The sequence below is a fragment of the Theobroma cacao genome, chromosome 1, assembly GCF_053813885.1.
Source record: "Theobroma cacao isolate CCN51 chromosome 1, ASM5381388v1, whole genome shotgun sequence".
Lineage (NCBI taxonomy): Eukaryota > Viridiplantae > Streptophyta > Magnoliopsida > Malvales > Malvaceae > Theobroma > Theobroma cacao.
The window spans coordinates 4,368,407-4,394,577 of record NC_142639.1 but is presented as its reverse complement, the minus strand read 5'-3'; the positions used below and the strand labels follow the sequence as shown (position 1 = coordinate 4,394,577).

Genomic DNA, 26,171 nt, shown 5'->3' with positions numbered 1-26,171 from the left:
CCTCTGGGTTTTTCAGCATAATGTGTTGTCGCAGCTTTCCCTTTACGAAGGAACGACAAATTAATGAACAAGAATTAGTGTAACCTTGTTTCATACCTTAGGTGATACATATTTATATAGGCATATGGATCAAATTGTGATTTTCTTTTTTTTTTTTTTGCAGAAGCATTATGGTTAATTAGTAATGAATTTCGTTAATGTACTATCGATGTATAATGTTTTAAAAAATATATTTTTAAAATTATAAATATTAGTTTTTGAGGATTTTTTATTTTTAAAATTATAAAGATCTTACATCGGAGCCTTTGGGTCATTAGTTAATGCATGATCGCTTGTTTAGAGAGTAGGGTTTGAATCCCCTTACCCCTAATTAAAACTAAAAATTAATTATAAAGATCATGTTCTGTCTTTTAAAATAAGACATAAATGAATAAACTTGTATTTAGAATTCCTAATAGCTAGGGCTTTAAATGAAAAAGAAAAAGCCTATTATTAGTGCTTGAGCCTAATCTGGGAGTAGAATAACTTTGTAGTGGTAATTTGGTACTTAGATGCTTTCATTAAATTCAAGTGTGGTGAGCCTAAATCACATGACTTTCAAAAGCTTAAAAGAAAAAGCATATTATTAATACTTGAGCCTAATCCGGGACTAGAATAACTTTGTGGTGGTCATTGTTGTACTTAGATGCTTTCATTAAATTCAAGTGTGACGAGCTTAAACCACATGGTTATCAAAAGCTCGAACTCAAATTATTAGTAGTAATAGACTTAGATTGTTATATAAGTATTTTGAATTCCTAATAGCTAGGGCTTTAAATGAAAAAGAAAAAGCATGTTATTAGTACTTGAGCCTAATTTGAGACTAGAATAACTTTGTCGTGGTAATTGTGGTACTTAGATGCTTTCATTGAATTTAAGTGCGACGAGCCTAAGGCATCCACAGGATCAAAATCTCACCAAAGCAATGTGATAGCCGACATCGGACTAGCGTAGACTCTGAAACCATTTATAATGACCCAAGTCCAAGCATCGGCCTAGTAAATTTTCGAGCCTAAATCACATGGCATCTAAAGCATCCATAGGACTAAGATCTCGCCAGAGCAATGTGGAAGCCCACATCGGATTGGCGTAGGTTCTGAAACCACATATAATGACCCAAGTCCAAGTACTGACCTAGCAACTTTTTGAGCTTAAACCACATTGTTCTCAAAAGCTTAAGCTCAAGTTGCTAGTAATAATGGATTTAGATTATTATATAGGTCTTAAAAATCATATCACATCAGATGTGGGATGTGAGATATCACATGGCATGTTTGGCTGATATTATTATTACTTGAGCCTAATCCGGGACTTGAATAACTTTGTGGTGGTAATTGTGATACTTAGATGCTTTCATTAAATTCAAGTGTGGAAAAAGAAAGAGAGTTTGGTTAGTGGTTACCCTTTTGTGATGGTAATTGTGGTACTTATGACTTGTTCGGTTGGGAATAGCTAAGCCATTCTTCTTTTATGTTTCAAAAAATTCTCCCTTGGATTAGTTTGTTTTTGAAAGAAAGAATGACTATTCTTTAAAACCTTACAAAATTTTGGAATGACTAATACCATTTCTCCCATGGTATTAGTTATTCCACACCCATGAGAATAGAGTCCAAACTATTTTGGACTAAAATGTCCTTATTTACTTTTAAAAGTTACAAGCCTAGACCTACAAAATTAATATTTTAAATTTAAAATAAAATTTTATATTTTAATATTTTATTTATAATAATATTTAAATTATAAATAAAATAAAATATTTTAAAATATTAATGTTTAAATTATTAAATGAAAATATAAATAAAAAATAAAAAATGCAAAAAAGAAAAAAGAAAAATTATATTAATACTTTAATAATAAATTATTAAATTATTAAAATTTTAAAGTTTTAATGAAAATAAAAATTAAATGATTAAAAAGAAAAAAATTACTTAATTTTCTCTTTGGTATAAATTTTACTAAATTATATAAAGAGTATTTTTGTTTTTGATGAAAATAAATCTTTTTATAATAAAGAGTTTAAGTTTTTAATTTAATATTATAAATCTTGGGTCAATCTGAATCTCGCTATGGCAACTTCGTCGACCAAGTATGAGATTGAAAAGTTTAATGGAAGAAATGATTTCAGCCTGTGGCGTGTTAAGATGCGTGCATTGCTAGTGCAACAAGGACTGTTGAAGGCACTGAAGGGAAAAAAGTATCTTCTTTCGAATTTATCTGATGGTGAGAAAGATGACCTTATGGAGAAAGCACATAGTGCTATTCTCCTAGCTTTGTTTGATGAGGTGCTAAGAGAAGTCACGGATGAAGAATCTACTGTTGCAGTGTGGCTTAAACTCGAAAGTATTTATATGACTAAATCCCTGACGAATTGGCTTTATATGAAGCAATGATTGTATACTCTCAATATGAGTGAAGGTACCTTCGTTAATACCTACATTAATGAATTTAATAGAGTTATTCTTGATTTAAAGAATATCGATGTTAAAATTGAGGATGAAGACCTAGCCCTAATTCTTTTATATTCTTTACCTCTATCGTATAAAAACTTCGTAGATACTATATTATATGACCGAGACACTTTCACTTTCGAGGATGTAAGAGCATCTTTAAATTCCAAGGAATTGAAGAAGAAAGTTGGTGGTATCCAGAATGAAAATCAAGCAGAAGGTTTGGTTGTGAATAGAAGAAAAGATAGACAGAATGGTATAGACAGAAAAGGTAAATCTAGAGCAAAAGGGAAAACTTACTGGAATTATGGTCAAAAAGGGCATTTTCGTCAAGACTGTACCAAATTTAAGGGTGATGAAAAGTTCAATAAGTCTGAGAATACTGCAAACGTGGTTGGAGATGACTTTGATACTTTTGAGGAAACTGATAATGTTCTTGCAATTACTAATGGTAACCTGATGGATACATGGATCTTGGATTCGGCTTGTTGCTTTCATATATGTCATAGGCGTGATTGGTTTACAACTTATCAATCTGTTGATATGACACTGTACAATTAAGAGATGATTTTCCTCTATCAGTTGTTGGGATTGACATAATTCGAATTAGGATGTTTGATGGTATGGTAAGAACACTTGAGGTAAAATATGTCCCTGACATGAAAAAGAATTTAATATCCTTGAGTTTATTAGATAAGAAGGGTTACAAATATAGTGGCCAAGATGGTGTCCTGAATGTATCTAAAGGAGCCTTAACTATCATGAAGGGCAAGTTATCCGGTGACCTTTATTGTCTAGTGGGAAACACGGTCATTGAAACTGTTTCTGTGGTCTTATCTAATGATCCTGAAGATGATGTAACACATTTATGGCATATGAGATTGGGTCATATGAGCGAGAGATGGATTAAAAAACTGAGTAAGCGTAGTTTGCTATGTGGTCAAAAGAGTGAAAAGCTAGATTTCTGTGAGCAACATATAGTGAAATTTAACACTACAACTCATCGAACCAAGAGTGCAGTAAACTACATCCATTCAGATTTATGGGGTCCTTTTTCGGTGGCATCAAAAGGTGGATCATTATACATGTGGATCTTTATTGATGATTTTTCAAGAAAGGTGTGGACGTATCTTTTGAAGGCTATGAGTGAAGTGTTAACCACCTTTTTGCATTGGAAGGTATTTATCGAGAAGCAGACTAAGAAAAGGATCGAGAGCTTTCGAACAAACAAAGGTTTGAAATTTTGCAAAAGTGAGTTTGGTCTATTCTACAAGAATGAGAAAATCGTTAGACATCGCACTGTCGACAAAACACCATATCAAAATGGTATTGTAGAGTGGATAAAGAAAACACTTTTGGAGAGAGCAAAATATGTGTTCTCAAATGTTGGCCTAACCAAAGTATTATGGACAGAAATTATCAACATGGCTTGCTACTTGGTAAATCAGTCTCCATCAACTGCAATTGAATTTAAGACTCCCAAGGAAGTTTAGTCTGGTAAGCTCGCTGATTACTCTATATTAAGAGTATTTGGTTGTCTTGTTCATGTTTATGTGAGTGATGGTAAACTTGAGTTGAGGGCGACAGAGTGCATATTCCTAGGCTATGCATATGGGGTGAAGGGTTATCGGTTGTGGTGTACTGATTGTAAGTTCTCCAAGTTTATGGTGAGTCGAGATGTTACCTTTGACAAGTCTGCATTACTTTGTGGGATAAAGTCTAGAATTGCAAACACATCAGACCAAGAAGTTGGCAAGTAGGTGGAGTTTGAAATCAATGCTCTTGTGACAGTGCGAGATGATAGTGAAATCTAGAAAGAATTGCAAGAGGTACAAGAATTGGTATCTCAATGAAGCATTACTTGTATTGATGGTGATTCTGATTCTTATGTTTTATTTGTGGAAGTAAAGATTGATGAGCCTTACTTTTATCATGAGGAAATTACATATGCCGAGTCTTCTAAGAAGATTGAGTCTCTACACTGGGATCAAACATGGGAGCTTGTGAAAACACCTAAAGTTACTATTGAAGTTGGCTTAGTGTGTGAAGGAGGTGCAAACATTAGTCGTAATGTGGTTGGCTTCTCCAAATCAGATTTTGCTAGTGATCTAGATAGTAAAAGATCTCGAATGGGGTATGTGTTCACTCTCTCAGGGTCTGCAATCAGTTGGAAAGTAGTAGTTGCTTTGTTTACAACTGAAGTTGAATATATGACTGTGACCGAGACTATGAAGGAGGCCTTATGGCTTCGAGACTTGGTTAGTGATATTTGTTTTGGACAAGAGTCTATATGTGAGATTGTAGTAAAGAAAATAGCTACAGATGAAAATCCGGCAGATATGCTAACTAAGTCAGTTTCTGGGATAAAGTTCAAGCATTGCTTGGACTTGATCGGTGTTCGTAGTGCTTGAGGCCCATTGGGGTAGTGGCGGTGTCGACAGAGATTGGTTCGTAAGGTGAAGTTTGGTGAATTCAAGCCTAAGGTAGAGATTTGTTAGGATAGTCTTAAATTGTGATTTAATTAGGATTGTTTAATTCTAATTAAATTAGTATACTTTATAAAATACTATTTAAATCTAGTTAGACTAGAATAACAATTTCTAATTCTATTAGGATAAGATTCCTAATTATATTAGGATAAGATTATTATATTTGACACTATAAAAGGACCCTATGGGTTAAAGAATAATCATCACCTAGATTTAGAGAGAGTGATTTAGGTGTACGTGGGATAAGGGTTAAGAGTTTGAGACTGTTCTTGTAATCTCCTGATTTTTTTCTTAGTGGATTTTTTTCTGTTACTGTGCCCGTGGACGTAGGTCATTAAAAGATCGAACCACGTAAATTCTTGTGTTCTTGTGAGTGTGCTTGATTTCTTTTTTTTTTTATTTTATTGATTGAGTTAGATCTTAAAAAATTTTTTAGAGATAATTTCGTAATTTCTCAATAAACTATAATTTAAAACCTTTTAACAAAAAAAAATACTAATATTATCTCCATGTCTCTTTAGTGGCCCCAAGGATTTAAACTTTCCACCGCATCACTTGTGTTTTTTCCTTGAATAACATATTCCCTCGTTGATTGGTCATAACTCACAATTTTAAAGTCACTGGTCGCATCACTGCTTTATATATGATAATCACCAGTTGCATTATCTTTCTGCTCACGAGCAGAGAAGAATGACACATCTCTAGGGATGGAATATAAAACCATCTGGAGTATTTGAAAGGAGAGAAGACTCTTCCAGGTGAGTCTCTCCGGGTCCTGTTCCTCGATCTTTGTTTCCTTCTTCCTTTTTGGTTGAATGTTTGATGCTTTTCCTTCACCTGTAAAACATCGTAAATAGCAAATGAATACGGTAGTCTGTCAAGGCGGCTCAAGGTTCATAACAACTATAGTTTTGTAGTTGACTACACTGTAGCTTGTAGCTACATTGTACATTTATTCACTCTACTATTGAGCTTAAAGTTCCATATATAAATTTGGATAAATGATATACAATTAATAAGTATAATTTAATACTTACAAAAAGAATAGTATTCTTTTTGTTTCAAATTTATTGTTTCCATTTGACGTTTTGTTGGATTAAAAAAATTAAGAATTTCCATTTTAATCTTGTTTTATATTTAAAAATTAATGCTTAAAAAATAAATAAAAAATATGTATAAAAACAAGAATATTTAAGGTGTTAAAAAAGAGGATGTAAATTAAACAAAATGTGAGGGCTTGTAAATACGGACGACATGGTGGGTGAGCTAACGGATGACGACTGAGGTGAGAGCATCGTAACGCAAAACGACATAGGAAAAAGAGTAAACCCACGATGGGAAAACGGGTCAACACTTCCAACGTTTTCATGTACGTGCTAGGACTAGTGGCAGCTTTGTTTTTCATGTGCCTATTACAATGCTGCTACGTGTTTGGAGGGAGCCTTGAGTTTGTATGCGTTTCACGCCAGGAATTAACTGGACCCACTTATGCAAGGCTGATTTAATGATAGGGTGGGGCCCAAGTTTTCTCCATTGGTTTGAATCTAATTAGAAAATTCATATGTTAAGAAAAGTAAATACTTTCTTTCTTTCTTATACTAAAGAATCAATTACCTGTCACCTTCTATATTTAATTATATATTGTATCTTGTGAGGTACTAATTTCTAAAGCTTATGCAGAACAGATATATATCTTTTTAACATGTATAAAAGTAATATAAACAAATATATTTATTGTCTGTCATCATTATTTTATATTTTTATATATAATTGACAGTTATAAGCTGGCAGTACGAGATGCTGAATAGTGGACATGTCAAAAACCGATTGACACATTTCAAAAAGAGAAAATTATGACCTTTCTTGATAAGAGAATTTTAAAAATAATTATTAAAATAAATTTAATTATTTTTAGTTATATTAAATTATGACTTAATAAAAATATTTTTAAAATTATTTTAAATAAATTAAATCATTCATTACAATTTTTTTTATTTGTATTTTCGATTTTTCTTTCTCACCGTCTCACTCTTTCTAATTTTATCGATTTCTTTCTTCAGCATTAACTTGCTATGCTTTCAATTTCTCTTTCTTGCATTTTCATTTTTTTTTCTACGCTTTCAAGACACGAAGCGATAGTTTTGATGTGTTTTGGTAAATGACCATTTGAAAATTTTGATTTTTAAGTATTTTGGATAAAATTAAAATGGTAGAAATGATTATAGATGTTTGAAATAACTTTTAATTGGATCAATTTGAGACTTAGATACCAATAAACTCAAAATTTTAAAATTTATAAATCTAGATTTTCAAATTTTTTTTTTCAATTTTTAGTTGAAATATGTGTTTTAGATAAGAAAATTTATGTTTTGATTTATAAAAACATGTTAGAAACATTTTAATAGGTACCAAATTGTCAAAAAAAAAAAAATGAAAAGAGTTGAGAAGATTTGAAATTTTGGTTCATAAATAACAACAACATTTTAGGTATTAAAGTGTAACAAAATATTTTTAAATATGACATATAACAATAATATTTTTTCAACATGCCGACAATATTTTTTTTTTTCAATATGGCGTGTAACAACCTAACCATGATGTGTCACATATTTTTGTACATGACGTGTAACAACCTAATCATGGCGTCTAATAACCTAATCATGTCGTGTCACATGTTTTTGTACATGATGTGTAACATATTTTTGTACATGATATGTAACAACCTAATCATGGCATGTCACATGTTTTTATATATAATGTGTAACAATCCAACCATGGCGTGCCACATGTTTTTGTACATGACGTGTAACAATCTAATCATGTCGTGTCACATATTTTTATACATGACGTGTAACATGTTTTTGTATATGATGTGTAACAATCTAACCATGATGTGTAACATGTTTTTGTACATGGCGTGTAATTTTATTAAAGGTAATTTTGTCCAACTTGGTTAAAAGTAGTTAAAATTATAAAGAGAGTTATTTTTTAAAACATCTTATCTACAAAGATTATTTTTAAAAATATCCCTTACAAAAACTATATTTATATAATTTTTTTATCAAAATTTTCTACTATAGATATTTGATTTTGATTAATACTTATTTTTTAAAAAATTATTTTACAGCATAATATTATACGAAGAATAATGAGAATAACCATTACAATTGAAGCACTACTTCACACCAAACAACTAAAATAGGTAAAGCACTATTTCATGCAAAACATTAAAACAAGTGAAATACTACTTCACGCAGAACAATTAGAATAACACTACTTCATTTGAAACAACTAATATTATTAGAATAATTACTTCATATGGATGACAGTGAAAGCAACTCGGAATAAATAACAGGGTTCATGAGTTATTTTTATCTTGAGCTATTTCGAAGAGTTTGGCTTGATGACTCAAATATGAAGGTAGTTAAAAGGTCTTATTCTTAACTTTTTCCTGAAGTACAAATGTTTCATCCTCCTACTTTATTCTAGTACACCTATTCGCATACACATTCTTCTTTTGTACCTATTCATGCATAGCTTCTTCTTTTGTACCTATTCACATACAGTTTCTTCTCTTATATCTTTTCATGTATATCTTTTCATGTATATCTTTTCTCTATTATCTTTTACTTGAGAACAAGTTTTATTACACTCATTTATAGTAACGGTTACTCATATTAAGGCTCTTTATAATAATATCATTTATTAAGCAAATTAAAACCTACTCTTGAGTAACCGTCACTTTTAACACTATACATAGAGAGTCTCACAATTTATTTAGAGGGGCTTTTCTCTTGGAGAGAACAGATAGTTCTTTAGAGCTTGTCCCTCTAAATTCTCTATCTAATGCTCTTTTTATTATCTTTTATCTGTCACAATACTCAATACTTTAAGAACTATTTCAATCTTCTTCTTTGTCGCTTCCGGCGTATCCTTTTATTTATTTACAACACTTTCTCTCCCTATCAAAAAACTCCTTGTACATCTACAAAAAATTTTAATTTTATCAAATAAAGTTACACACAATTTTTATATGAAACATGTGAATGAATAGCGAAAAATATCATATCTTTTAATCATATCATTACGTCACATCACAGTAATTTTTTGTGAATGAAAAATATCAATTGGTTAAGATATAACAATAATTAATATATTTATTAATATAGGAGTTTATTTGTATATAAATAAAAAGATAATTTATTGAATATTAAAATTTATTTAGAAAAATGAAAAAAATTTAAAGACTTACTTAGTATTATAGTATTTTCTTTAAAAAATAATTTTAACAGAAAAAAACACACACTTATAATAATAACCTTGTAGTGAAAATTGAAAATTCTTTTGTGGTATGAAAGAGGAAATAACAAAAATACCAAGTATATTTGTTGGTAGATATGGTAAGCTGAAAATGTTGAATTATAAACCGACTTTTCTTTGGAAGATGATTCCAAACTAAAGACCGGCACGTCCTTATTGTGCTCACTCGGTACGTCAGCAAAGCCCCCCGTAGCAGTTATAAATAAGCAGACTCCGCAACTTCCCACTCCATACTACAACGTTCCAGATTGTTCTTCGATTTTCATTTGCCTCGCTTTTGCTTTGTGACTTGACGAGAGAAACGGTTACGCATCGATCAAACATGACCAGATTGCCAGAAGAAGAGCACCCCAACAAGGCTTTTGGATGGGCAGCCAGAGACACTTCCGGTGTTCTCTCTCCCTTTAAATTTTCTAGAAGGTTTTCATGCTATTTTCTGTCTTTGGATCTGTGCTTCTTCTTCTTCCAGGGGTCCTTTTTTGTTGTTGTTTGATCAAATGATGATGTGGATTTGCAGGGCAACAGGAGAAAAGGATGTGGCTTTCAAGGTGCTTTATAGTGGGATATGCCACTCAGATCTTCATATGGTCAAGAATGAATGGGGCAGTTCCGTCTACCCTCTTGTCCCTGGGTATGTCTCCCTCAATTCATCTATCTATTTCTGCTGTTGTTCATTATAAAAAATGCCTTTGTAGGCATTTTTTTGGTTCAACAAAAAGTTAATTAATCATTAGGAGTTTCTGTTACTTGCCACCCAAAACCAAAAATTGTTAAGATAATTTTAAGTTGATCAGTTTCCTTTTCGCTCATATTTACGATTAAGTCCTCATTTGAGGCTTCAATCACTTTTCAATTACTTTTGAGGCTTCATTTAGTGAGAAAACAGGGACTAGCTCTTGTAGTTTTCAGTATTCAGCTGCGCATGATATAAGCTTCCATAGATCTGTAATGTACTGGATCAATTCGGCAGATTCAATGATATGTAGCAGAATTTATTCATGAACCTAAGCAATAGATTAGATATTAACTATTCGTATCCGATGCAGGCATGAGATTGTTGGTGAAGTGACAGCGGTGGGCAGTAAGGTACAAAAGTTCAAAGTTGGGGACAGAGTTGGAGTGGGGTGCATGGTTGGATCTTGCCAGTCCTGCGATAGCTGTACCAACAAACTCGAGAACTACTGCCCGAAAATGATACTTACCTACGGGGCAAAGTACTATGATGGAACTATTACATATGGAGGCTACTCCAACAATATGGTTGCTGATGAGCACTTTATAGTCCGCATTCCTGACAACTTGCCTCTTGATGCTGCGGCTCCTCTTCTTTGTGCTGGAATCACAGTTTATAGTCCATTGAGATATTACGGACTTGATAAGCCTGACTTGCATGTAGGTGTGGTTGGCCTGGGAGGGCTAGGCCATGTGGCAGTGAAATTTGCCAAGGCTATGGGGGCCAAGGTTACTGTGATCAGCACCTCTCCTAACAAGAAGAAGGAAGCTTTGGAAAAGCTTGGTGCTGATTCATTTTTGGTTAGCCGTGACCAAGAACAGCTTCAGGTTTGGTTTTGAAAACGTTTTTTCTTTTCCTTTCAATAACTTAATTAAAGATGTGTTCTTGCGAGTGTCTATAGTAGTTTCTAAATTCACTACATATATATGTTGACTGTTTAGGCTGCCATTGGCACATTGGATGGAATCATCGATACAGTATCTGCTCAACACCCTCTGCTGCCTTTGATTGGGCTGTTGAAGACTCACGGGAAGCTGGTTCTTGTTGGTGCTCCAGAGAAACCACTTGAGTTACCAGCCTTTCCTTTGCTCCAAGGTAAGAATATCTATTATTATTAGTATATGTTTTGTGGGAGTGAGTTGAGGTCTCGAATCTCGATAGATATCCTAATTAAGTTGGTTGGAGTCGTAATGCTTTCTATTGTATATTCCAATCCAGTATTGGATATAATATGGAATTAAGACTGAGGCACTAACAAGAAGTAATATACCTTTAATGGCAGGGAGGAAGATAGTCGGAGGAAGCATAATTGGAGGGATGAAGGAGACTCAAGAGATGATGGATTTCGCAGCTAAACACAGCGTAAAACCAGATGTTGAAGTTATACCTATGGATTATGTGAACACTGCCATGGAGCGCCTTCTCAAAGCAGATGTCAAATACCGATTCGTCATTGACATTGGAAACACACTGAAGGCCGCTTGAAGCCGACAGCGGTCCAGGATCTTGGTTTTTTATCTTACAAAAAAGGGATAGAGGGCCTGAGCAAAGCGACCTTACGCTATTATTGTAATGAATAAAAGAAATTAGTCGCCGCTCAATCTCAAATTTCCAGTCAATAAATTAAAGTCAAATGTTAACGGGGCATCCAATAAGAATCACTAAATTCCTGTATTTTAATGCTTCAAACTTAGATCAGAAATGAAAGAAATGACTTGAGAGAGATTGCTCGAATGTCAAATGTCATAGTCGAAAGATTGGCTACACCCCATCAATCATTATGTGCAATTAATTTAATGCAATAGTTTAGGATACAATCAAACTTTTATTTGATCCGTGCACTTCACACTAATTAAACCAAATCTTTAAACATTCTTAATGAGAGGCGAAACAATGTACCTTATACAAGATATTCTACGGTATCAGATGTATAAGAAACTTGAGCTGTTTTAAGGAATAAAGAGGATTGATATTAGAAGTAGTTGTCTTAATTTTATTATGTGATGGAATAATGTTTATCTTGGATCAAAAGATATATAACTTTCAACGGTGATTATTCACCTGACCAAGTTGTCTTTTCAATTGTTATCTTTGAGGACATATTTTTTGGATCTCAATAAATACTGTTAGTAACTTTTTAAGAAAAAAAAATGATAGTTTTGTTGTTTTTGAAAAAGGTTTAAATACTTACAAATTTATATTCGATGTTAAGGATTCATAGTGCTGATTCTTTTTAAGCTAGTTTCCCTTTGAAATTTTAGATTTTTGCTGATAGTTGGCTAAATTCATCAAGATTCTTGACTGGTACACATTCCAAAACCCAACTTTCACTTTGAGTTTTAATTGACCATATGAAAGGCCTTAGTCTACTAATGTGGTGCAAAACCAAATTTTTACTTTGAATTTTACCGATAATTGACTATTCAAAGATTTTAATGCACTAACCTAGTTTTGAAGTGTTTCGGCTCATCTTTGCAGTATGTCAGTCGATTAATTACATAAATTTAATCGACTATTCTTCATAGTTTTTCACATAATCAACTATTTTATCGAATTAATCGGTTTTTTTTCTACTCCTTTCTTTCACTTTATCTTAAAAATATTCAAACAAGAAACAAAAGCAAGCATATGCTTTATTGCTATGTAGGATTGACTAAGACAACGCTTCTTAAACTTTCCAGCACAAATGTCAAGTTTGAGCTAAGAGGACTTGTTTTAGCAGCTTTACTCTTTTAGTTATGGCAAATGTCGACGGGTCACAAAATATATCTATTAACAATCATTAAATTGATATACTAAGAAAAAAGTTTCTTAAATATTTTTAGTGATTATAATACCTTTAAATGGTTATAGAAACATGAAATTTTTTCTTTCTTAAAAAAATATTTCATATTTTATTTTCTTACAAAAAAAAAAAGACATAGAAGGGGTAGTAGGAGTAGTAGTAGTAGTTAATTAGCAACTTTTTTGGTTAAACGTCTACAATAATTTTAGAAATCATTAACCTTTATTAACTCATATTTTATTCAAACTTTTATTTATTCTTCTTTATTAATCTCTTTAAACAATCTGGCATTGATTTTATAAATGAAGTAGTCGTGCTTTTTAGCTTCAACCAGTAATCAATTGTCTTATTTGGACATATTACGCGAAAGCTACCCATATACGTTGTTGCAAATTAAAATGCTTCTCTAATTTAATTTGGAAAATATTAATTGTAGGTTATGTATTTATTTATGGTATTCTTAATATAGAAAAGCAATTATTTTATTTACCTCAAGTATTCAAATCATGCACACACGAATTGATTCTTATGTTTTCAAATCTTCTATAAAAATTAGTATTCTTTTTTGCTAAGTCATAATTACATTAAGATTTGCTCAAACTAAAATCGAGTCGAGCAATACTTGAAACATAAGTACTGACAGCGGCGGAGGGAGGGGGGTTAGTAGGGCACCCACCTTCTCAAAGTTTCAAAAAATTTTATAATTTAGTCTTCTCGAATATTAGATTTTTTATTTTTTACTCATTTAAATTAGAAATCCTGACTCTGTCCTAGTTACCTTGATGGACATACCAAAATATCTCGGACAAACTGAAAGAAGAGAACTCATACAACAGCAGTAGTCCGAGTAAGGAAAAATCCAATATAACAAAAAGAAAGAAAGCTGCCATTCCGCTGTACTTTTTCCCTATTACAGAATGAAACCATCTTCAACAAGGAAATGGATTTCAATTTCAGCGCCATTCCACAGACAATTTCTTCCTACCCACACTCCTTTTTGCCAGTGAGTCAGCATATTGATAGATTCTTCTAAAAATATTTCGACAAGAAACACGTTTTATGATTCGTTGATTGATTTTTTTAAACATATTTCAACAAGAAACACACCTTATGATTGATTGTAAGCATCAATCTATTGAAAGAACTTTTACAATTGTCATAATCTTTTAAAAGAACTCAAAATCCACGTAAATGTTAAAGGCATTTTAAAAAATAACCCTTATAAATAAGATGTTTTTAAAAATAACATTCTTTATAATTTTAACTATTTTTAATTAAATTAGATAAAATTATCTTTAATGAAATTATACGTTATGATTTTACACGCCATATATAAAAATATGTTACATGTCATGGTTAGATTGTTACACGTCATGTATAAAAACATGTGACACGTCATGGTTAGGTTGTTTTACGCCATGTACAAAAATATGTGACACACTATGGTTAGGTTATTACATGCCATATTGAAAAAAAAATATTATTGTTACACACCATGTCGAAAAAATATTGTTGTTACACGCCATATTCAAAAACATTTTATTACACTTTAATACTTAAAATATTTTTGTTACTTACGAACCAAAACTTCAAATCTTCTCAACTCTCTTCATTTCTTTTTGTTTTTTTGACAATTTGACACCGATTAAAGTGTTTCTAACATGTTTTTACAAATCAAAACATAAATTTTCTTATTCTAAAACACCTATTTCGACTAAAAATAAAAAAAAAATTTTTTTTGAAAACTTATATTTATAAATTTCAAAATTTTGAGTTTATTGATGTCTAGGTCTCTAATTAATCCAATTAAAAGCTATTTCAAACATCTATGATCATTTCTACCATTTTAGTTTTATCCAAAATACTTAAAAATCAAATTCTCCAAATTAAAGGCTATTTCAAACCATCGTTTGATGTCTTGAAAGAGTAAGAAAGAAAAATCTGAAATGCGGGAGAGAGAAATTAGAGCATAGTAGATAAATGTCAAAGAGAAAAATCGATAAAATTAAAGAGAATGAGATGGTGAGAGAGAGAATCGGAAGCACAAATGGAAAGAAATTATGATGAATGGTTTAATTTATTTGAAATATTTTTAAGAGTATTTTTGTCAAGTCATGATTAAATATAATTAAAAATGATTAAATTTATTTTGATGATTATTTTTAAAATGCTCTTATCAAGAAAGGTTATTCCACGTAATTTCCTCTAAAATGTTATCTGACAGACAACTTTGATAAGAGAAAAAATGTCCTCACTAAAGGAATTCATAGAAGATTTTTAATACAATTTTTTTTTTTTATAATTGGGGGAGAAGGTTACTTTACCCTTTAGGTAAGAGAATTATGTACTAATTAATGAATCAAATGTTCTGATACGATTTTTAATTGCAACTTCCTAACTCCATCTACTTTCCAACACCTTAAACAACTCTCCAAGCACAAGACTTTCTAAATCATTGACCTTTATAATTACCACGACTACACATACCGAATCAAACATGGTCCAACACTTGATTCCACAAAACGGCCAATGCACATGTGTAGCCGTCAAGTCAATGACACTAATTGACTTCGGAAAGGGACCTCGACGACCCTTCCAATTCACTACTGGCAAGATTTTTTGTCATTTTACCATCGTCTACACCATGGGAACCTTTCATCACCTCATCGGCAAATGAAATCTCACTTTGGTAGCTACCATCCCCTGTGCACTGTTCCCATCCTTTCGAGGCCTCACATTCTAGACGATACAAGCCATTATGCAAATTCCCCCTCATCAGGACCATGTCGCCTTGTGTGACTTTTACTACTCCATCACAAGCAGAATATCCATACCCTTTGGAGTCTAACAAGCTCAATGATATTAGGTTCTTACGCATCTTTGGGACATAGGCCACACCACCCAAAGAGCGCATAACCCCATCAAACATTTTGATTTTCACCACTCCAATACCCATGACCTTCACTATTGACTTATTACCCAAAGTCAAATTCCCAGCCACCCCTTCTTGAAGTAAATCAAAACAATCCTTTTGATAACATATGTGAGTAGTAGAAGCAAAATCTAAATACCAATAAGAATTTGCATCCATATTTTCTGAAATTGTAAGAACATCACAATCATCACCTTCAGCAACGAAAGCACACTCACCTTTGTTCTCGTTACTTTCATCCCTTTTTGTAGGACAATCCCTTTTAATATGCCCATACCCTTTGCATTTAAAGCATTGAACATTGTTGGATCTAGACTTGCCACCCTTAGATCCCTTACTAGTTGACTTCCTCCTATTAGCCTCAATTACTAATGCCAAGCCATTTGGATCTCTATCCCCTTCTTTACTTTTCTTTCGGGTTTCACGAGACATTAACGTTGCTTGTGCTTGTTCTAACGTTATTGTATCCATCCCACATATAAGAGATTCCACAAATACCTCATAGGAGTCTGGAAGCGAAGCCAGAAACAATAGTGCCTTTTTCTCTTCCTCCACCTTGACATCAACCTTCTTCAATTGATCAATGATTCCATCGAATTCATTCATATGCTTCATGAGGTCTCCATTCTCCTCCATCTTTAAGCGATACAACTTTCGCCTAAGCTGCAACTTGTTAGAAAGACTTTTTGCCAAGTAAATTTTCTCTAACTTTGCCCATAATCTTAGAGCAGAATCCTCATTAATAACATGATTAAACACATTATCTCCAATGTAAAGCCGAATAGTGCTCACACACCTTTGCTCTAACTCTGCCCATTCAACATCCTTCATGTCATCTGGTTGCCCTTCCTCCTTTCCTAGCAAGGGGCGCATTAAACCTTGTTGTACAAGGAGATCTTTCATCCTTCTCTGTCACTGCGTGAAACTAGTCTTCCCATCAAACTTCTCAATTGAAAAATTCGCAGAACTAGTAACTTTCGACATCCTTGTTGAATCTTGAATTTACCGAACCTGAAGCTCTGATACCAGTTTGTTGTGAAAATTGCCCAAGAATCAACAAAGATAAAATCCAGAGAAAATAAGCAAACAGAAAAACACAAGAATTTACGTGGTTCGGCCTCTTGCCTACGTCCACGGAGTGAAACTGTTCTTCTATTATTGAGAATTTAAAGTACAATAAATTGACCTTTATGGTTCCTCAAAACAACCCAAGATCCCTTGCACACTCTTCCTCAATAACCTCTCAAGAACATTCACTCAAACCACTCTAGCTTTACCTAGAGCAAAAGATAGAGTTAAAAGATGTTCCCTCTCTAGAGCTCTCAAAGCACTACTTGCAATTCTAAAGCCTAGAAATCAACTTTTATAGTATAAAAGTCCAAAGTAGAATGTGATTAGGATTCGATGTGGAATAAGAAGTTTAAAACCATACAACTACTTGATATTGTATACAAACAAAAATCCTAATCAAATAAGATCTAGAATTTTAATCAACCTAAAACTCAACAGCAATTCATATCATTTTTAAGACAATCAGCATAGCAAATTATAATATTAAGAGACGAAAAAAAATAAATAGCAAATCATATATAGCATTGAGAGTGATTATAATTCCAAATGTTTTCAGCATATTGGGTATATAATAAGATTAATTCTTTTTCTTTATTGAGAAGAGCAAAGACATGAAGAACCCCTCAGAAGGAGATACTGATGAAAACCTTCTATAGAATTTGAAGGGGGAAAGGTGGCCAGAAGCGTCTCTAGCTGCCCATCTAATAGCTTCTTTGGGATGCTGTTGATCTGCCTCTTGTAACCTGGCCATAATTTCTGTTTTTCACTTCACGTGTATGTATATATGCAGCAAGCCAAATAAAGCAAACAAAAGGCAAAGAACACCAATGACTAAGAAGAACTCTGAAGAAGAGATGCGTTACTCGACACGTGACTGCATACAAATTGGCCGAGTTGGGGAACCTATATATAAAGGAAGTGGCGATGAGTCGCTAGGCTTCATTTGTATGACGTACAGGATGAGCGGAACGAGCTACCGGGGGGACCTTTTTACCCAATGTGTAATCCATGGTAATTTGACATTGATGTTCACATGGTACCGATGGATTCACTAATCCGAAGACAGAAAAGAATCGTAATGAATCGTACATCATGATAATAGAAAGTTGAGTTCGTACTTATTACGTTAAGAATTAATTTACATGTCACCTATTTAATATTAAGTTAGATTTTTTTGATAAAAAGGATTTGGATGTAGATAAACCAATTATTTAATTTTCGGATAAAAATACAGATACAAAGTTTTACTATTCATTTCATTGAGAGACTTACATTAATTAATAATATCAACAAAAAATTAGATTTTTGTTTAAATTCACTTTTAATTATATCGAGATATTTTTCCTCTTATATTATATTTTTTATCCCTCCTGTTTTAAGATGTAATAATACCTGATCACCTTATAAAAATAGGTTACAAATAAAACAATTTTGTTTTATTAAAGTCAAATAAGATTTACCTAAATCGTCATTTTTGGTAAAATCAAATGAGTTGAACAACAATTGCTAGCTAGCCATAGAAAATAACAAAAACGGCTTTCATATTTGATGAAGACTTTTCCCATTTTCAACTTTGGCCTGTGAAACTAAGAAGCAAAACTTAGGTGTCTCAAATTTTGTGTTTTGGGCGTGATCTGGTGCAACACACGGAAAAAGACCTCCCAATATGTACAAACCCTCGTCCTCTTTTCTTTTAGATTATGTGGTCGATATGGCTCAAAAGAAATTTGATGATGTACGCATGGTATTGCAGCACTAGCTGGGACCGAAGGAATTGTCAGTTCACTCTTCTGTCGTGTCATGTCATCTATCAATCATCATTTACGAAGCCTAGACACAGACATAGGCATTGCTAACTGGTGGCAACACTTGTTATTTGAAGATTTGTTGGGCTAGCTCTATATCGGGCCCTATGTTGTCATTAAAAGAAGACCACATAACTTAAATTTGGTACGTACATATCTTGTCAATAAAAATTGTGGTAGATATAAGTAATTCGTTTGTTATCCTTTCGCACATATAAAAAGTTAACCTGTGATGCATTTCCACGTTTTTCGTTTTGGTCGATCATAAGCATATATAATTTTTTATTCTAAAATTGGACTCGAAGTTCTTTTACAAAATAATAATAATAATAATAATAAAAATAAAAATTAATTTGTGATGGTAGCTTTTTGGTGAAGGGATGGAAGGTGGGGTGGCAATCCGAGGGAACATATGGTGTTTGGGCCGATATTGAAGAAGACAAAGGCTTGCCTGTAGTTGAGAGTTAAATCGACAGACAATAGTACCATATGTACGAGATTTAATTATGGCCAAAGGAAGGGAAACGTTTAACATCGGTTATGAAAGAAAACATACGGATTATTACACACGAAAGAAAAGAAAAAATTTAATACAATTCATATGGACAGTTTTATTTAAAAATAAACAAATTAACCCATATATATATATATATATATATATATATATATATATATATATACTTTATAACATGCAAACATACTCAAATTTCAGATGATAACAAAAAAAGAAAATTACGAACATGAGTTTTTTAATGTGTTTTCAATATTGATGACAAATTTGTACTTAACGTCTGCCTTGACGAGGCGTTTCATGGCAGTGTTCGCATAATCCATTGGAATAACCTCAACTTCCGGTATAACGTTATGCTTGGCGGAAAAATCAATCATCTCTTGAGTTTCTTTCATTCCTCCACTCACGCCACCTCCGATAATCTTCGTCCCTGTCATAGTGTCATTTGCAGCACTTATCTATGTTTACAATTTAGAGCTATGCAATGAAGAATCGTACGCACGCAATATAGGTGTAAATTCATCCTACTTTTTGTGTTGGGATGATTTCATCAAGAAGAGGACGTGAATCGGAGAAAAAAAATTTATTTCCCTTTCGAAAAAGCAAACAATTTACTTACCAACCTATGATGTATAACCTTAACTTCATATGTAACCTTACCTGCTAACAAAGGAATAATTGGTAGCTCAAGAGGCTTCACAGTACCGCCAAACATTATAAGCTTTCCGTGAGACTTGAGTACACGAATCAATGGCAGCAAAGAGTGTTGCGCAGATATTGTGTTGATGATACCATCCATTGAGCCTCTGGCAGCCTAAACCATCACCAATAATTTTGCATTTAATATGACTTTAATTAGAAACCAATTACACCAGGAAGAACGCTCATAAAATTTCTGAGAAAGCAAACATATACCTCTAGTTGATCTTGCTCGTAGCTAACCAAAAATGAATCAGCTCCGAGATTTTCCATAGCTTCCTTCTTTTTGTGAGGAGAAGTACTGATAACTGTCACCTTGGCCCCCATAACCTTGGCACATTTCACAGCCATATGGCCTAGCCCGCCCAGGCCAACAACACCAAGATAAAAACCTGGCTTATCAAGTTCGAAATATCTCAGTGGACTATAAACTGTGATCCCAGCGCAGAGAAGGGGAGCAGCAGCATCGAGAGTCAATTTTTCGGGGATATGAACTACGAAGTGCTCGTTTACAACCAAGATGTCCGAATAGCCTCCATATGTTATAGTGCCATCGTAGTCCTTCGATGAATAGGTTTGGGGTTATAGTGCCATTGTTGGCGCAGTTCTAGCAGGATCGACATGATCCCATTATGAAACCCACCCAAACTTTGTCTCCAACTCCGAACTTTTCTACTTTGCTTCCCACCTCAGTTACTTCACCGACAATCTCATGCCTGAGTCAAGCAATAATTTCAGTTGAGAAAACACAGATCAAATACTTTCTTCTAGCCTAGGAAGTAGTCTCAATGGAAATCGCAACATATAGATAAAAAATGTTATTATTGACTACACCCTAGATCTGTGCACAAACGAAAGTTAAAAGAAAATGATTAATATATACGTCGGAGTGATGTAGTGAAATGGTAAAAATATTGATAGAAAAATTACTTTAATTAGGTTCTAACTATACCCTGGCACAAGAGGATAGTAGGAGAGTCCCCAATCGTTATTGATGAGATGTACATCTGAGTGGCATATCCCACAGTAGAGCACTTTCAGAGCCACATCCTTCTCTCCTGTTGCCCTGTAAATCATTTTGACTTTTCTAAAACGAGTGCTTCACTTTAAACTTTAAATCATAAAAAAAGGGGTAAGCAAAAGATAGATCGTTGACTTAGTTCGATTATAAAAAGAATATTGCCACATTTTGTGCTTTAATTTCCCATTCGTGTCACGACTGCCTTACTATAATGAAAGAAAAAGACTGAAAAGAAGGAAAGAAAATTCTTTCTGATCATGAATAATAATGATCTGACATTTAGCTCCCATGGAAAAAAAAAATTGATGGGCGTAGAAAAGGATACTTGGGGATGGAAGAGAAAACCTTCTGGAGAATTTGAAAGGGGATAGAACATCAGATTGAACTCTAGCTGCCCACCCAAAAGCGTTCTGGGGGTGCTCTTCCTCTGGGTTTTTCAGCATAATTTGTTGTCGCAGCTTTCCCTTTACGAAGGAACGACAAATTAATGAACAAGAATTAGTGTAACCTTGTTTCATACCTTAGGTGATACATATTTATATAGGCATATGGATCAAATTGTGATTTTTTTTTTGAGAAGCATTATGGTTATTAGTAATGAATTTCGTTAATGTATTATCGATGTATAATGTTTTAAAAAATATTTTTTAAAAATTATAAATATTAGTTTTTGAGGATTTTTTATTTTTAAAATTATAAAGATCTTATATCGGAGCCTTTGGGTCATTAGTTAATGCATAATCGCTTGTTTAGAGAGTAGGGTTTGAATCCCCTTACCCCTAATTAAAACTAAAAATTAATTATAAAGATCATGTTCTGTCTTTTAAAATAAGACATAAATGAATAAACTTGTATTTAGAATTCCTAATAGCTAGGGCTTTAAATGAAAAAGAAAAAGCCTATTATTAGTGATTGAGCCTAATCTGGGAGTAGAATAACTTTGTAGTGGTAATTTGGTACTTAGATGCTTTCATTAAATTCAAGTGTGGTGAGCATAAATCACATGACTTTCAAAAACTTAAAAGAAAAAGCATATTATTAATACTTGAGCCTAATCCGGGACTAGAATAACTTTGTGGTGGTAATTGTTGTACTTAGATGCTTTCATTAAATTCAAGTGTGACGAGCCTAAACCACATGGCTATCAAAAGCTCGAACTCAAATTATTAGTAGTAATAGACTTAGATTGTTATATAAGTATTTTGAATTCCTAATAGCTAGGGCTTTAAATGAAAAAGAAAAAGCATGTTATTAGTACTTGAGCCTAATCTGAGACTAGAATAACTTTGTGGTGGTAATTGTGGTACTTAGATGCTTTCATTGAATTTAAGTGCGACGGGCCTAAGGCATCCACAGGATCAAAATCTCACCAAAGCAATGTGATAGCCGACATCGGACTGGCGTAGACTCTGAAACCATTTATAATGACCCAAGTCCAAGCACCGACCTAGTAAATTTTTGAGCCTAAATCACATGGCATTTAAAGCATCCATAGGACTAAGATCTCGCCATAGCAATGTGGAAGCCCACATCGGATTGGCGTAGGTTCTGAAACCATATATAATGACCCAAGTCCAAGTACTGACCTAGCAACTTTTCTAGCCTAAACCACATTGTTCTCAAAAACTTAAGCTCAAGTTGATAGTAATAATGGATTTAGATTATTATATAGGTCTTAAAAATCATATCACATCAGATGTGGGATGTGAGATATCACATCAGATGTGGGATGATATTATTATTACTTGAGCCTAATTCGGGACTTGAATAACTTTGTGGTGGTAATTGTGATACTTAGATGCTTTCATTAAATTCAAGTGTGGAAAAAGAAAGAGAGTTTGGTTAGTGGTTACCCTTTGTGATGGTAATTGTGGTACTTATGACTTGTTCGGCTGGGAATAGCTAAGCCATTCTTGCTTTATGTTTCAAAAAATTCTCCCTTGGATTAGTTTGTTTTTGAAAGAAAGAATGACTATTCTTATTTACTTTTAAAAGTTACAAGCCTAGACCTACAAAATTAATATTTTAAATTTAAAATAAAATTTTATATTTTAATATTTTATTTATAATAATATTTAAATTATAAATAAAATAAAATATTTTAAAATATTAATGTTTAAATTATTAAATGAAAATATAAATAAAAAATAAAAAATGCAAAAAAGAAAAATTATATTAATACTTTAATAATAAATTATTAAATTATTAAAATTTTAAAGTTTTAATGAAAATAAAAATTAAATGATTAAAAAGAAAAAAATTACTTAATCTTCTCTTTGGTATAAATTTTACTAAATTATATAAAGAGTATTTTTGTTTTTGATGAAAATAAATCTTTTTATAATAAAGAGTTTAAGTTTTTAATTTAATAAAAGAAAAAATCCTAGATCTACCAGCAGCTACCTAACCACACAAAAAAAAAAGAAATAAAAAAAATCAAAGGTGGGAACCAAAAATCGGATCGGGGGTTTCAACCGAGGTTTCGGTTCGGTTTGAGGGAGAGAGAGAGGTGAGCGGTGAAGAGAAGATGGGATCTGTGGAGCGTCGGCCACCGGTAAGGGAAAACCTAAACCTGTTTGGGTCCCCACCGACCGAAGGAAGGGAGCGCCCGATCTGTCGTTCGGAAGGGAAGAGGGTTTCAAGAGAGAGAGTGAGGAAGCCGGCGAGAGACTCGGGGAAAGAGAGGACGCGACGCCTGCGCCGGCAAAGAAGGGGTTTTTTTTTTAGAGAGAAGGGAGAGGGTGCGGCTAGAGAGAGAAAATGAAATCTGAAAATGAGAGGAAAGGTCGAAAATAGGATTTATATACCCGAGTTTAAGGTCTAAACGGCGTCGTTTCAGCGGAGTGAAGAATTCAAAAGGTCGAGGCCAAAACGACGTCGTTTGAGGGAGTCCCCAGAGCCCCAAAACGGTGCGTTTAGGAGAGGGCCCGACGGACCAAGGAAGCAGGCTAGGGAGACCTCCGTGCAACCCACACAACTTGGGCCATCTTTCTAGCCCAAGCAAGGTGAGGCCTTACCCATTTCTGGTGAATTTCGACTTATTGTTTTGGGCTTATCTAGTCTATTTTAATTGTTTGCTTAACTTTAATAAAATATAAAAATAATAACAAAAAATATTAATATTATAAATATATTTGGAGGCTTGCAAAAAAATAAAATAATATTAATAATGATAGTTCATGATGCAAATGTATATATATACATATTATATTATATATATATATATATATATTTTAAAAAATAATAAATAGTAATAATAATAATAAGTGAAAAATAAATAAATAATAATAAATAATAAATAATATAATTGGAACAAATATCTGAGTATTACCACCAAAAAGCGGCAATGAGTTGCCTCTTTCGGGTGGATGTTTTTCGAGTGCGAAGTTCGAGACGAATTTTCTCCGAAGCGTCGAGATAAATCTGAACTCTAGATTTCAAAACCTATTAAGTCAAATAGTCATTGTTAAAAAATAATACATGTAGGAAAATTTTGTTACATTCGAATTAATTTAAATAAATATTATTAAATAAAGTTAATTCAATCGTCTAAAAATTAATTATTTATTTATTAGATAAGCTTTGTAATCAAGTAAAAAAAAAACAATCAATAAATGCGCGCATGTAGATACCATCATTTTATATTGTCATTGCATGTCACTCTTATTTTGCAAATGGCGCGGGAATCCCGATGATGGGATTTCCCCGAGGAGCTTGTAGAGACGAGTTCTTCCTGGGATATCTCTAGGTGAGGAGAATTTCGAGACTTCACCAAAGCGTTGGGATAGTCTTCGAATAATTTTCCAATAAAAGATTACCGACTCCATCATCTAAAATAAATAAGTCATGACATCATTCTACGCTTGCATCATATGCATACGTAAAACCAAGTGAAGAAACCAGTCTGTCAATTCAATAAAATTTTAATTAATAAAGTAGGGATTAACTTAAGAGAAGGCTATATATTAAGATAACTTAAGATTAAATGGTACCGTTCGTGGAACGAGCGTCACGGAGGTGCTAACCCTTTTCCGTGCGTATCCTCACTCCCGAACCCATATCTAAAAGCGTAGACCAGTTCTCGTTCTTTCGACGGACCTAAAATTAATTTAGGATTTCGTCGATAAGAATCGGTTTAATAGGTGACCAATCACACCTTAGATAAAAAATATTGGTGGCGACTCCCACAAATGACTTTAATTTTCTCCCGCGTCTGGCGGACGGGTTCTCGAACCCGCACGTTACGACAGATGGCGACTCCACTGGGGATCTTCGAGAGTCAAGCCATTAATTAATCATAAGTTATCTTTAGCCTTAAAAAATTTGTGGTTTTCCCTAGCATCAATTTGGCATATTTTTGTTTAATGCATTTATTTATTTTGCTGTTATTACTTCACTGTTTTTAATAATTGCGGGAAATTTAGGATAAGGGGAATGTGAAATTATTGGTCCAAGGTCAGTATATTCCTTCTCACACACTACACATCTTGCATTCATGCATAAGCCTTCCACCCAGGCTTTGTCCTTAATTAGGAGGGGGTTAAGTAGCTACGCTCTCGTGAGGTGATAACCTCCACATGGGCTAGTGAAGACTCCCACTCAAATCGAACCTAGTCCGTTTGAAGCCTGTAATGGGTGAGGATCGGGGTGCCTTACTAGTCCGTGTGGACGACAGTGAGGAGTGATTTGGGAACCTTTAGCTCCATTTTCAACCCAAACTCAGCATGTAGAATATCGAGGGTCACCTTTTCTTAGGTAGAGCTTCACCCGTGAGAATATACCTTTTGACCAGGTACACATGAAGGAATTTTCATAATCCCCTTATTCTAAATTCTTCTCCGCGAATAATAAAGGTATCAGGTTATTAATTACTTTCATTCATCTTTTGGAATTTTTGTTTATAGTGCTAACTTGAATTTTTTGTCATATGCATATTTGCATCATAATAGGAAAAGTATTTGTCACCTGACAACCATTAACAGAGTAGATCCAGTTGCATACATGGAGTCATCATGGCCATCCTCAAGTTACGATGGAATTTATCAAGTGACTCAGCATATGGCGAGTGCCCAACAAAGTGAAGGAGATTACTTGTCAAAGGATCACTTCTCATCACTACCTGACAGGGTCCACCTTGATCTCAAACAGAACGACTTCACCGATTTGCTCAACATATGGGATAAGTGGGGGGCTACCACTCGGGCAAATTTCGATAGGAAATTTGGTCACATTGCTTGACTCCTTAAGGTCCAGATAGATGAACAGTTGTTGAAGGCCATTGTGCAATTTTGGGATCCGTCGTATAAATGCTTCGTGTTC

At 33.4% G+C, this 26,171-nt stretch overlaps 1 protein-coding gene and 1 pseudogene across 2 annotated transcripts; one reads left to right on the top strand and one right to left on the bottom strand.

Moving 5' to 3' along the window:
* The first annotated feature begins 9,504 nt into the window (after positions 1-9,504).
* On the top strand, positions 9,505-11,702 carry LOC148764443 (putative mannitol dehydrogenase). Its single transcript, XM_088802935.1, has 5 exons — positions 9,505-9,715; positions 9,813-9,926; positions 10,342-10,855; positions 10,970-11,123; positions 11,311-11,702. Exons 1-5 carry the CDS (start codon positions 9,618-9,620, stop codon positions 11,511-11,513), a joined length of 1,083 nt encoding a protein of 360 aa, XP_088659061.1. The 5' UTR covers positions 9,505-9,617; the 3' UTR covers positions 11,514-11,702.
* A 7,618-nt stretch (positions 11,703-19,320) lies between these two features.
* LOC18507180 (putative mannitol dehydrogenase) lies at positions 19,321-21,295 on the bottom strand (annotated as a pseudogene). The gene is made up of 5 exons (XR_016028366.1): positions 21,198-21,295; positions 20,784-20,897; positions 20,048-20,547; positions 19,793-19,946; positions 19,321-19,562 (listed from the first exon to the last, which is right to left on the bottom strand). The product of XR_016028366.1 is annotated as a putative mannitol dehydrogenase (transcript).
* Between the last annotated feature and the right edge of the window lie 4,876 nt (positions 21,296-26,171).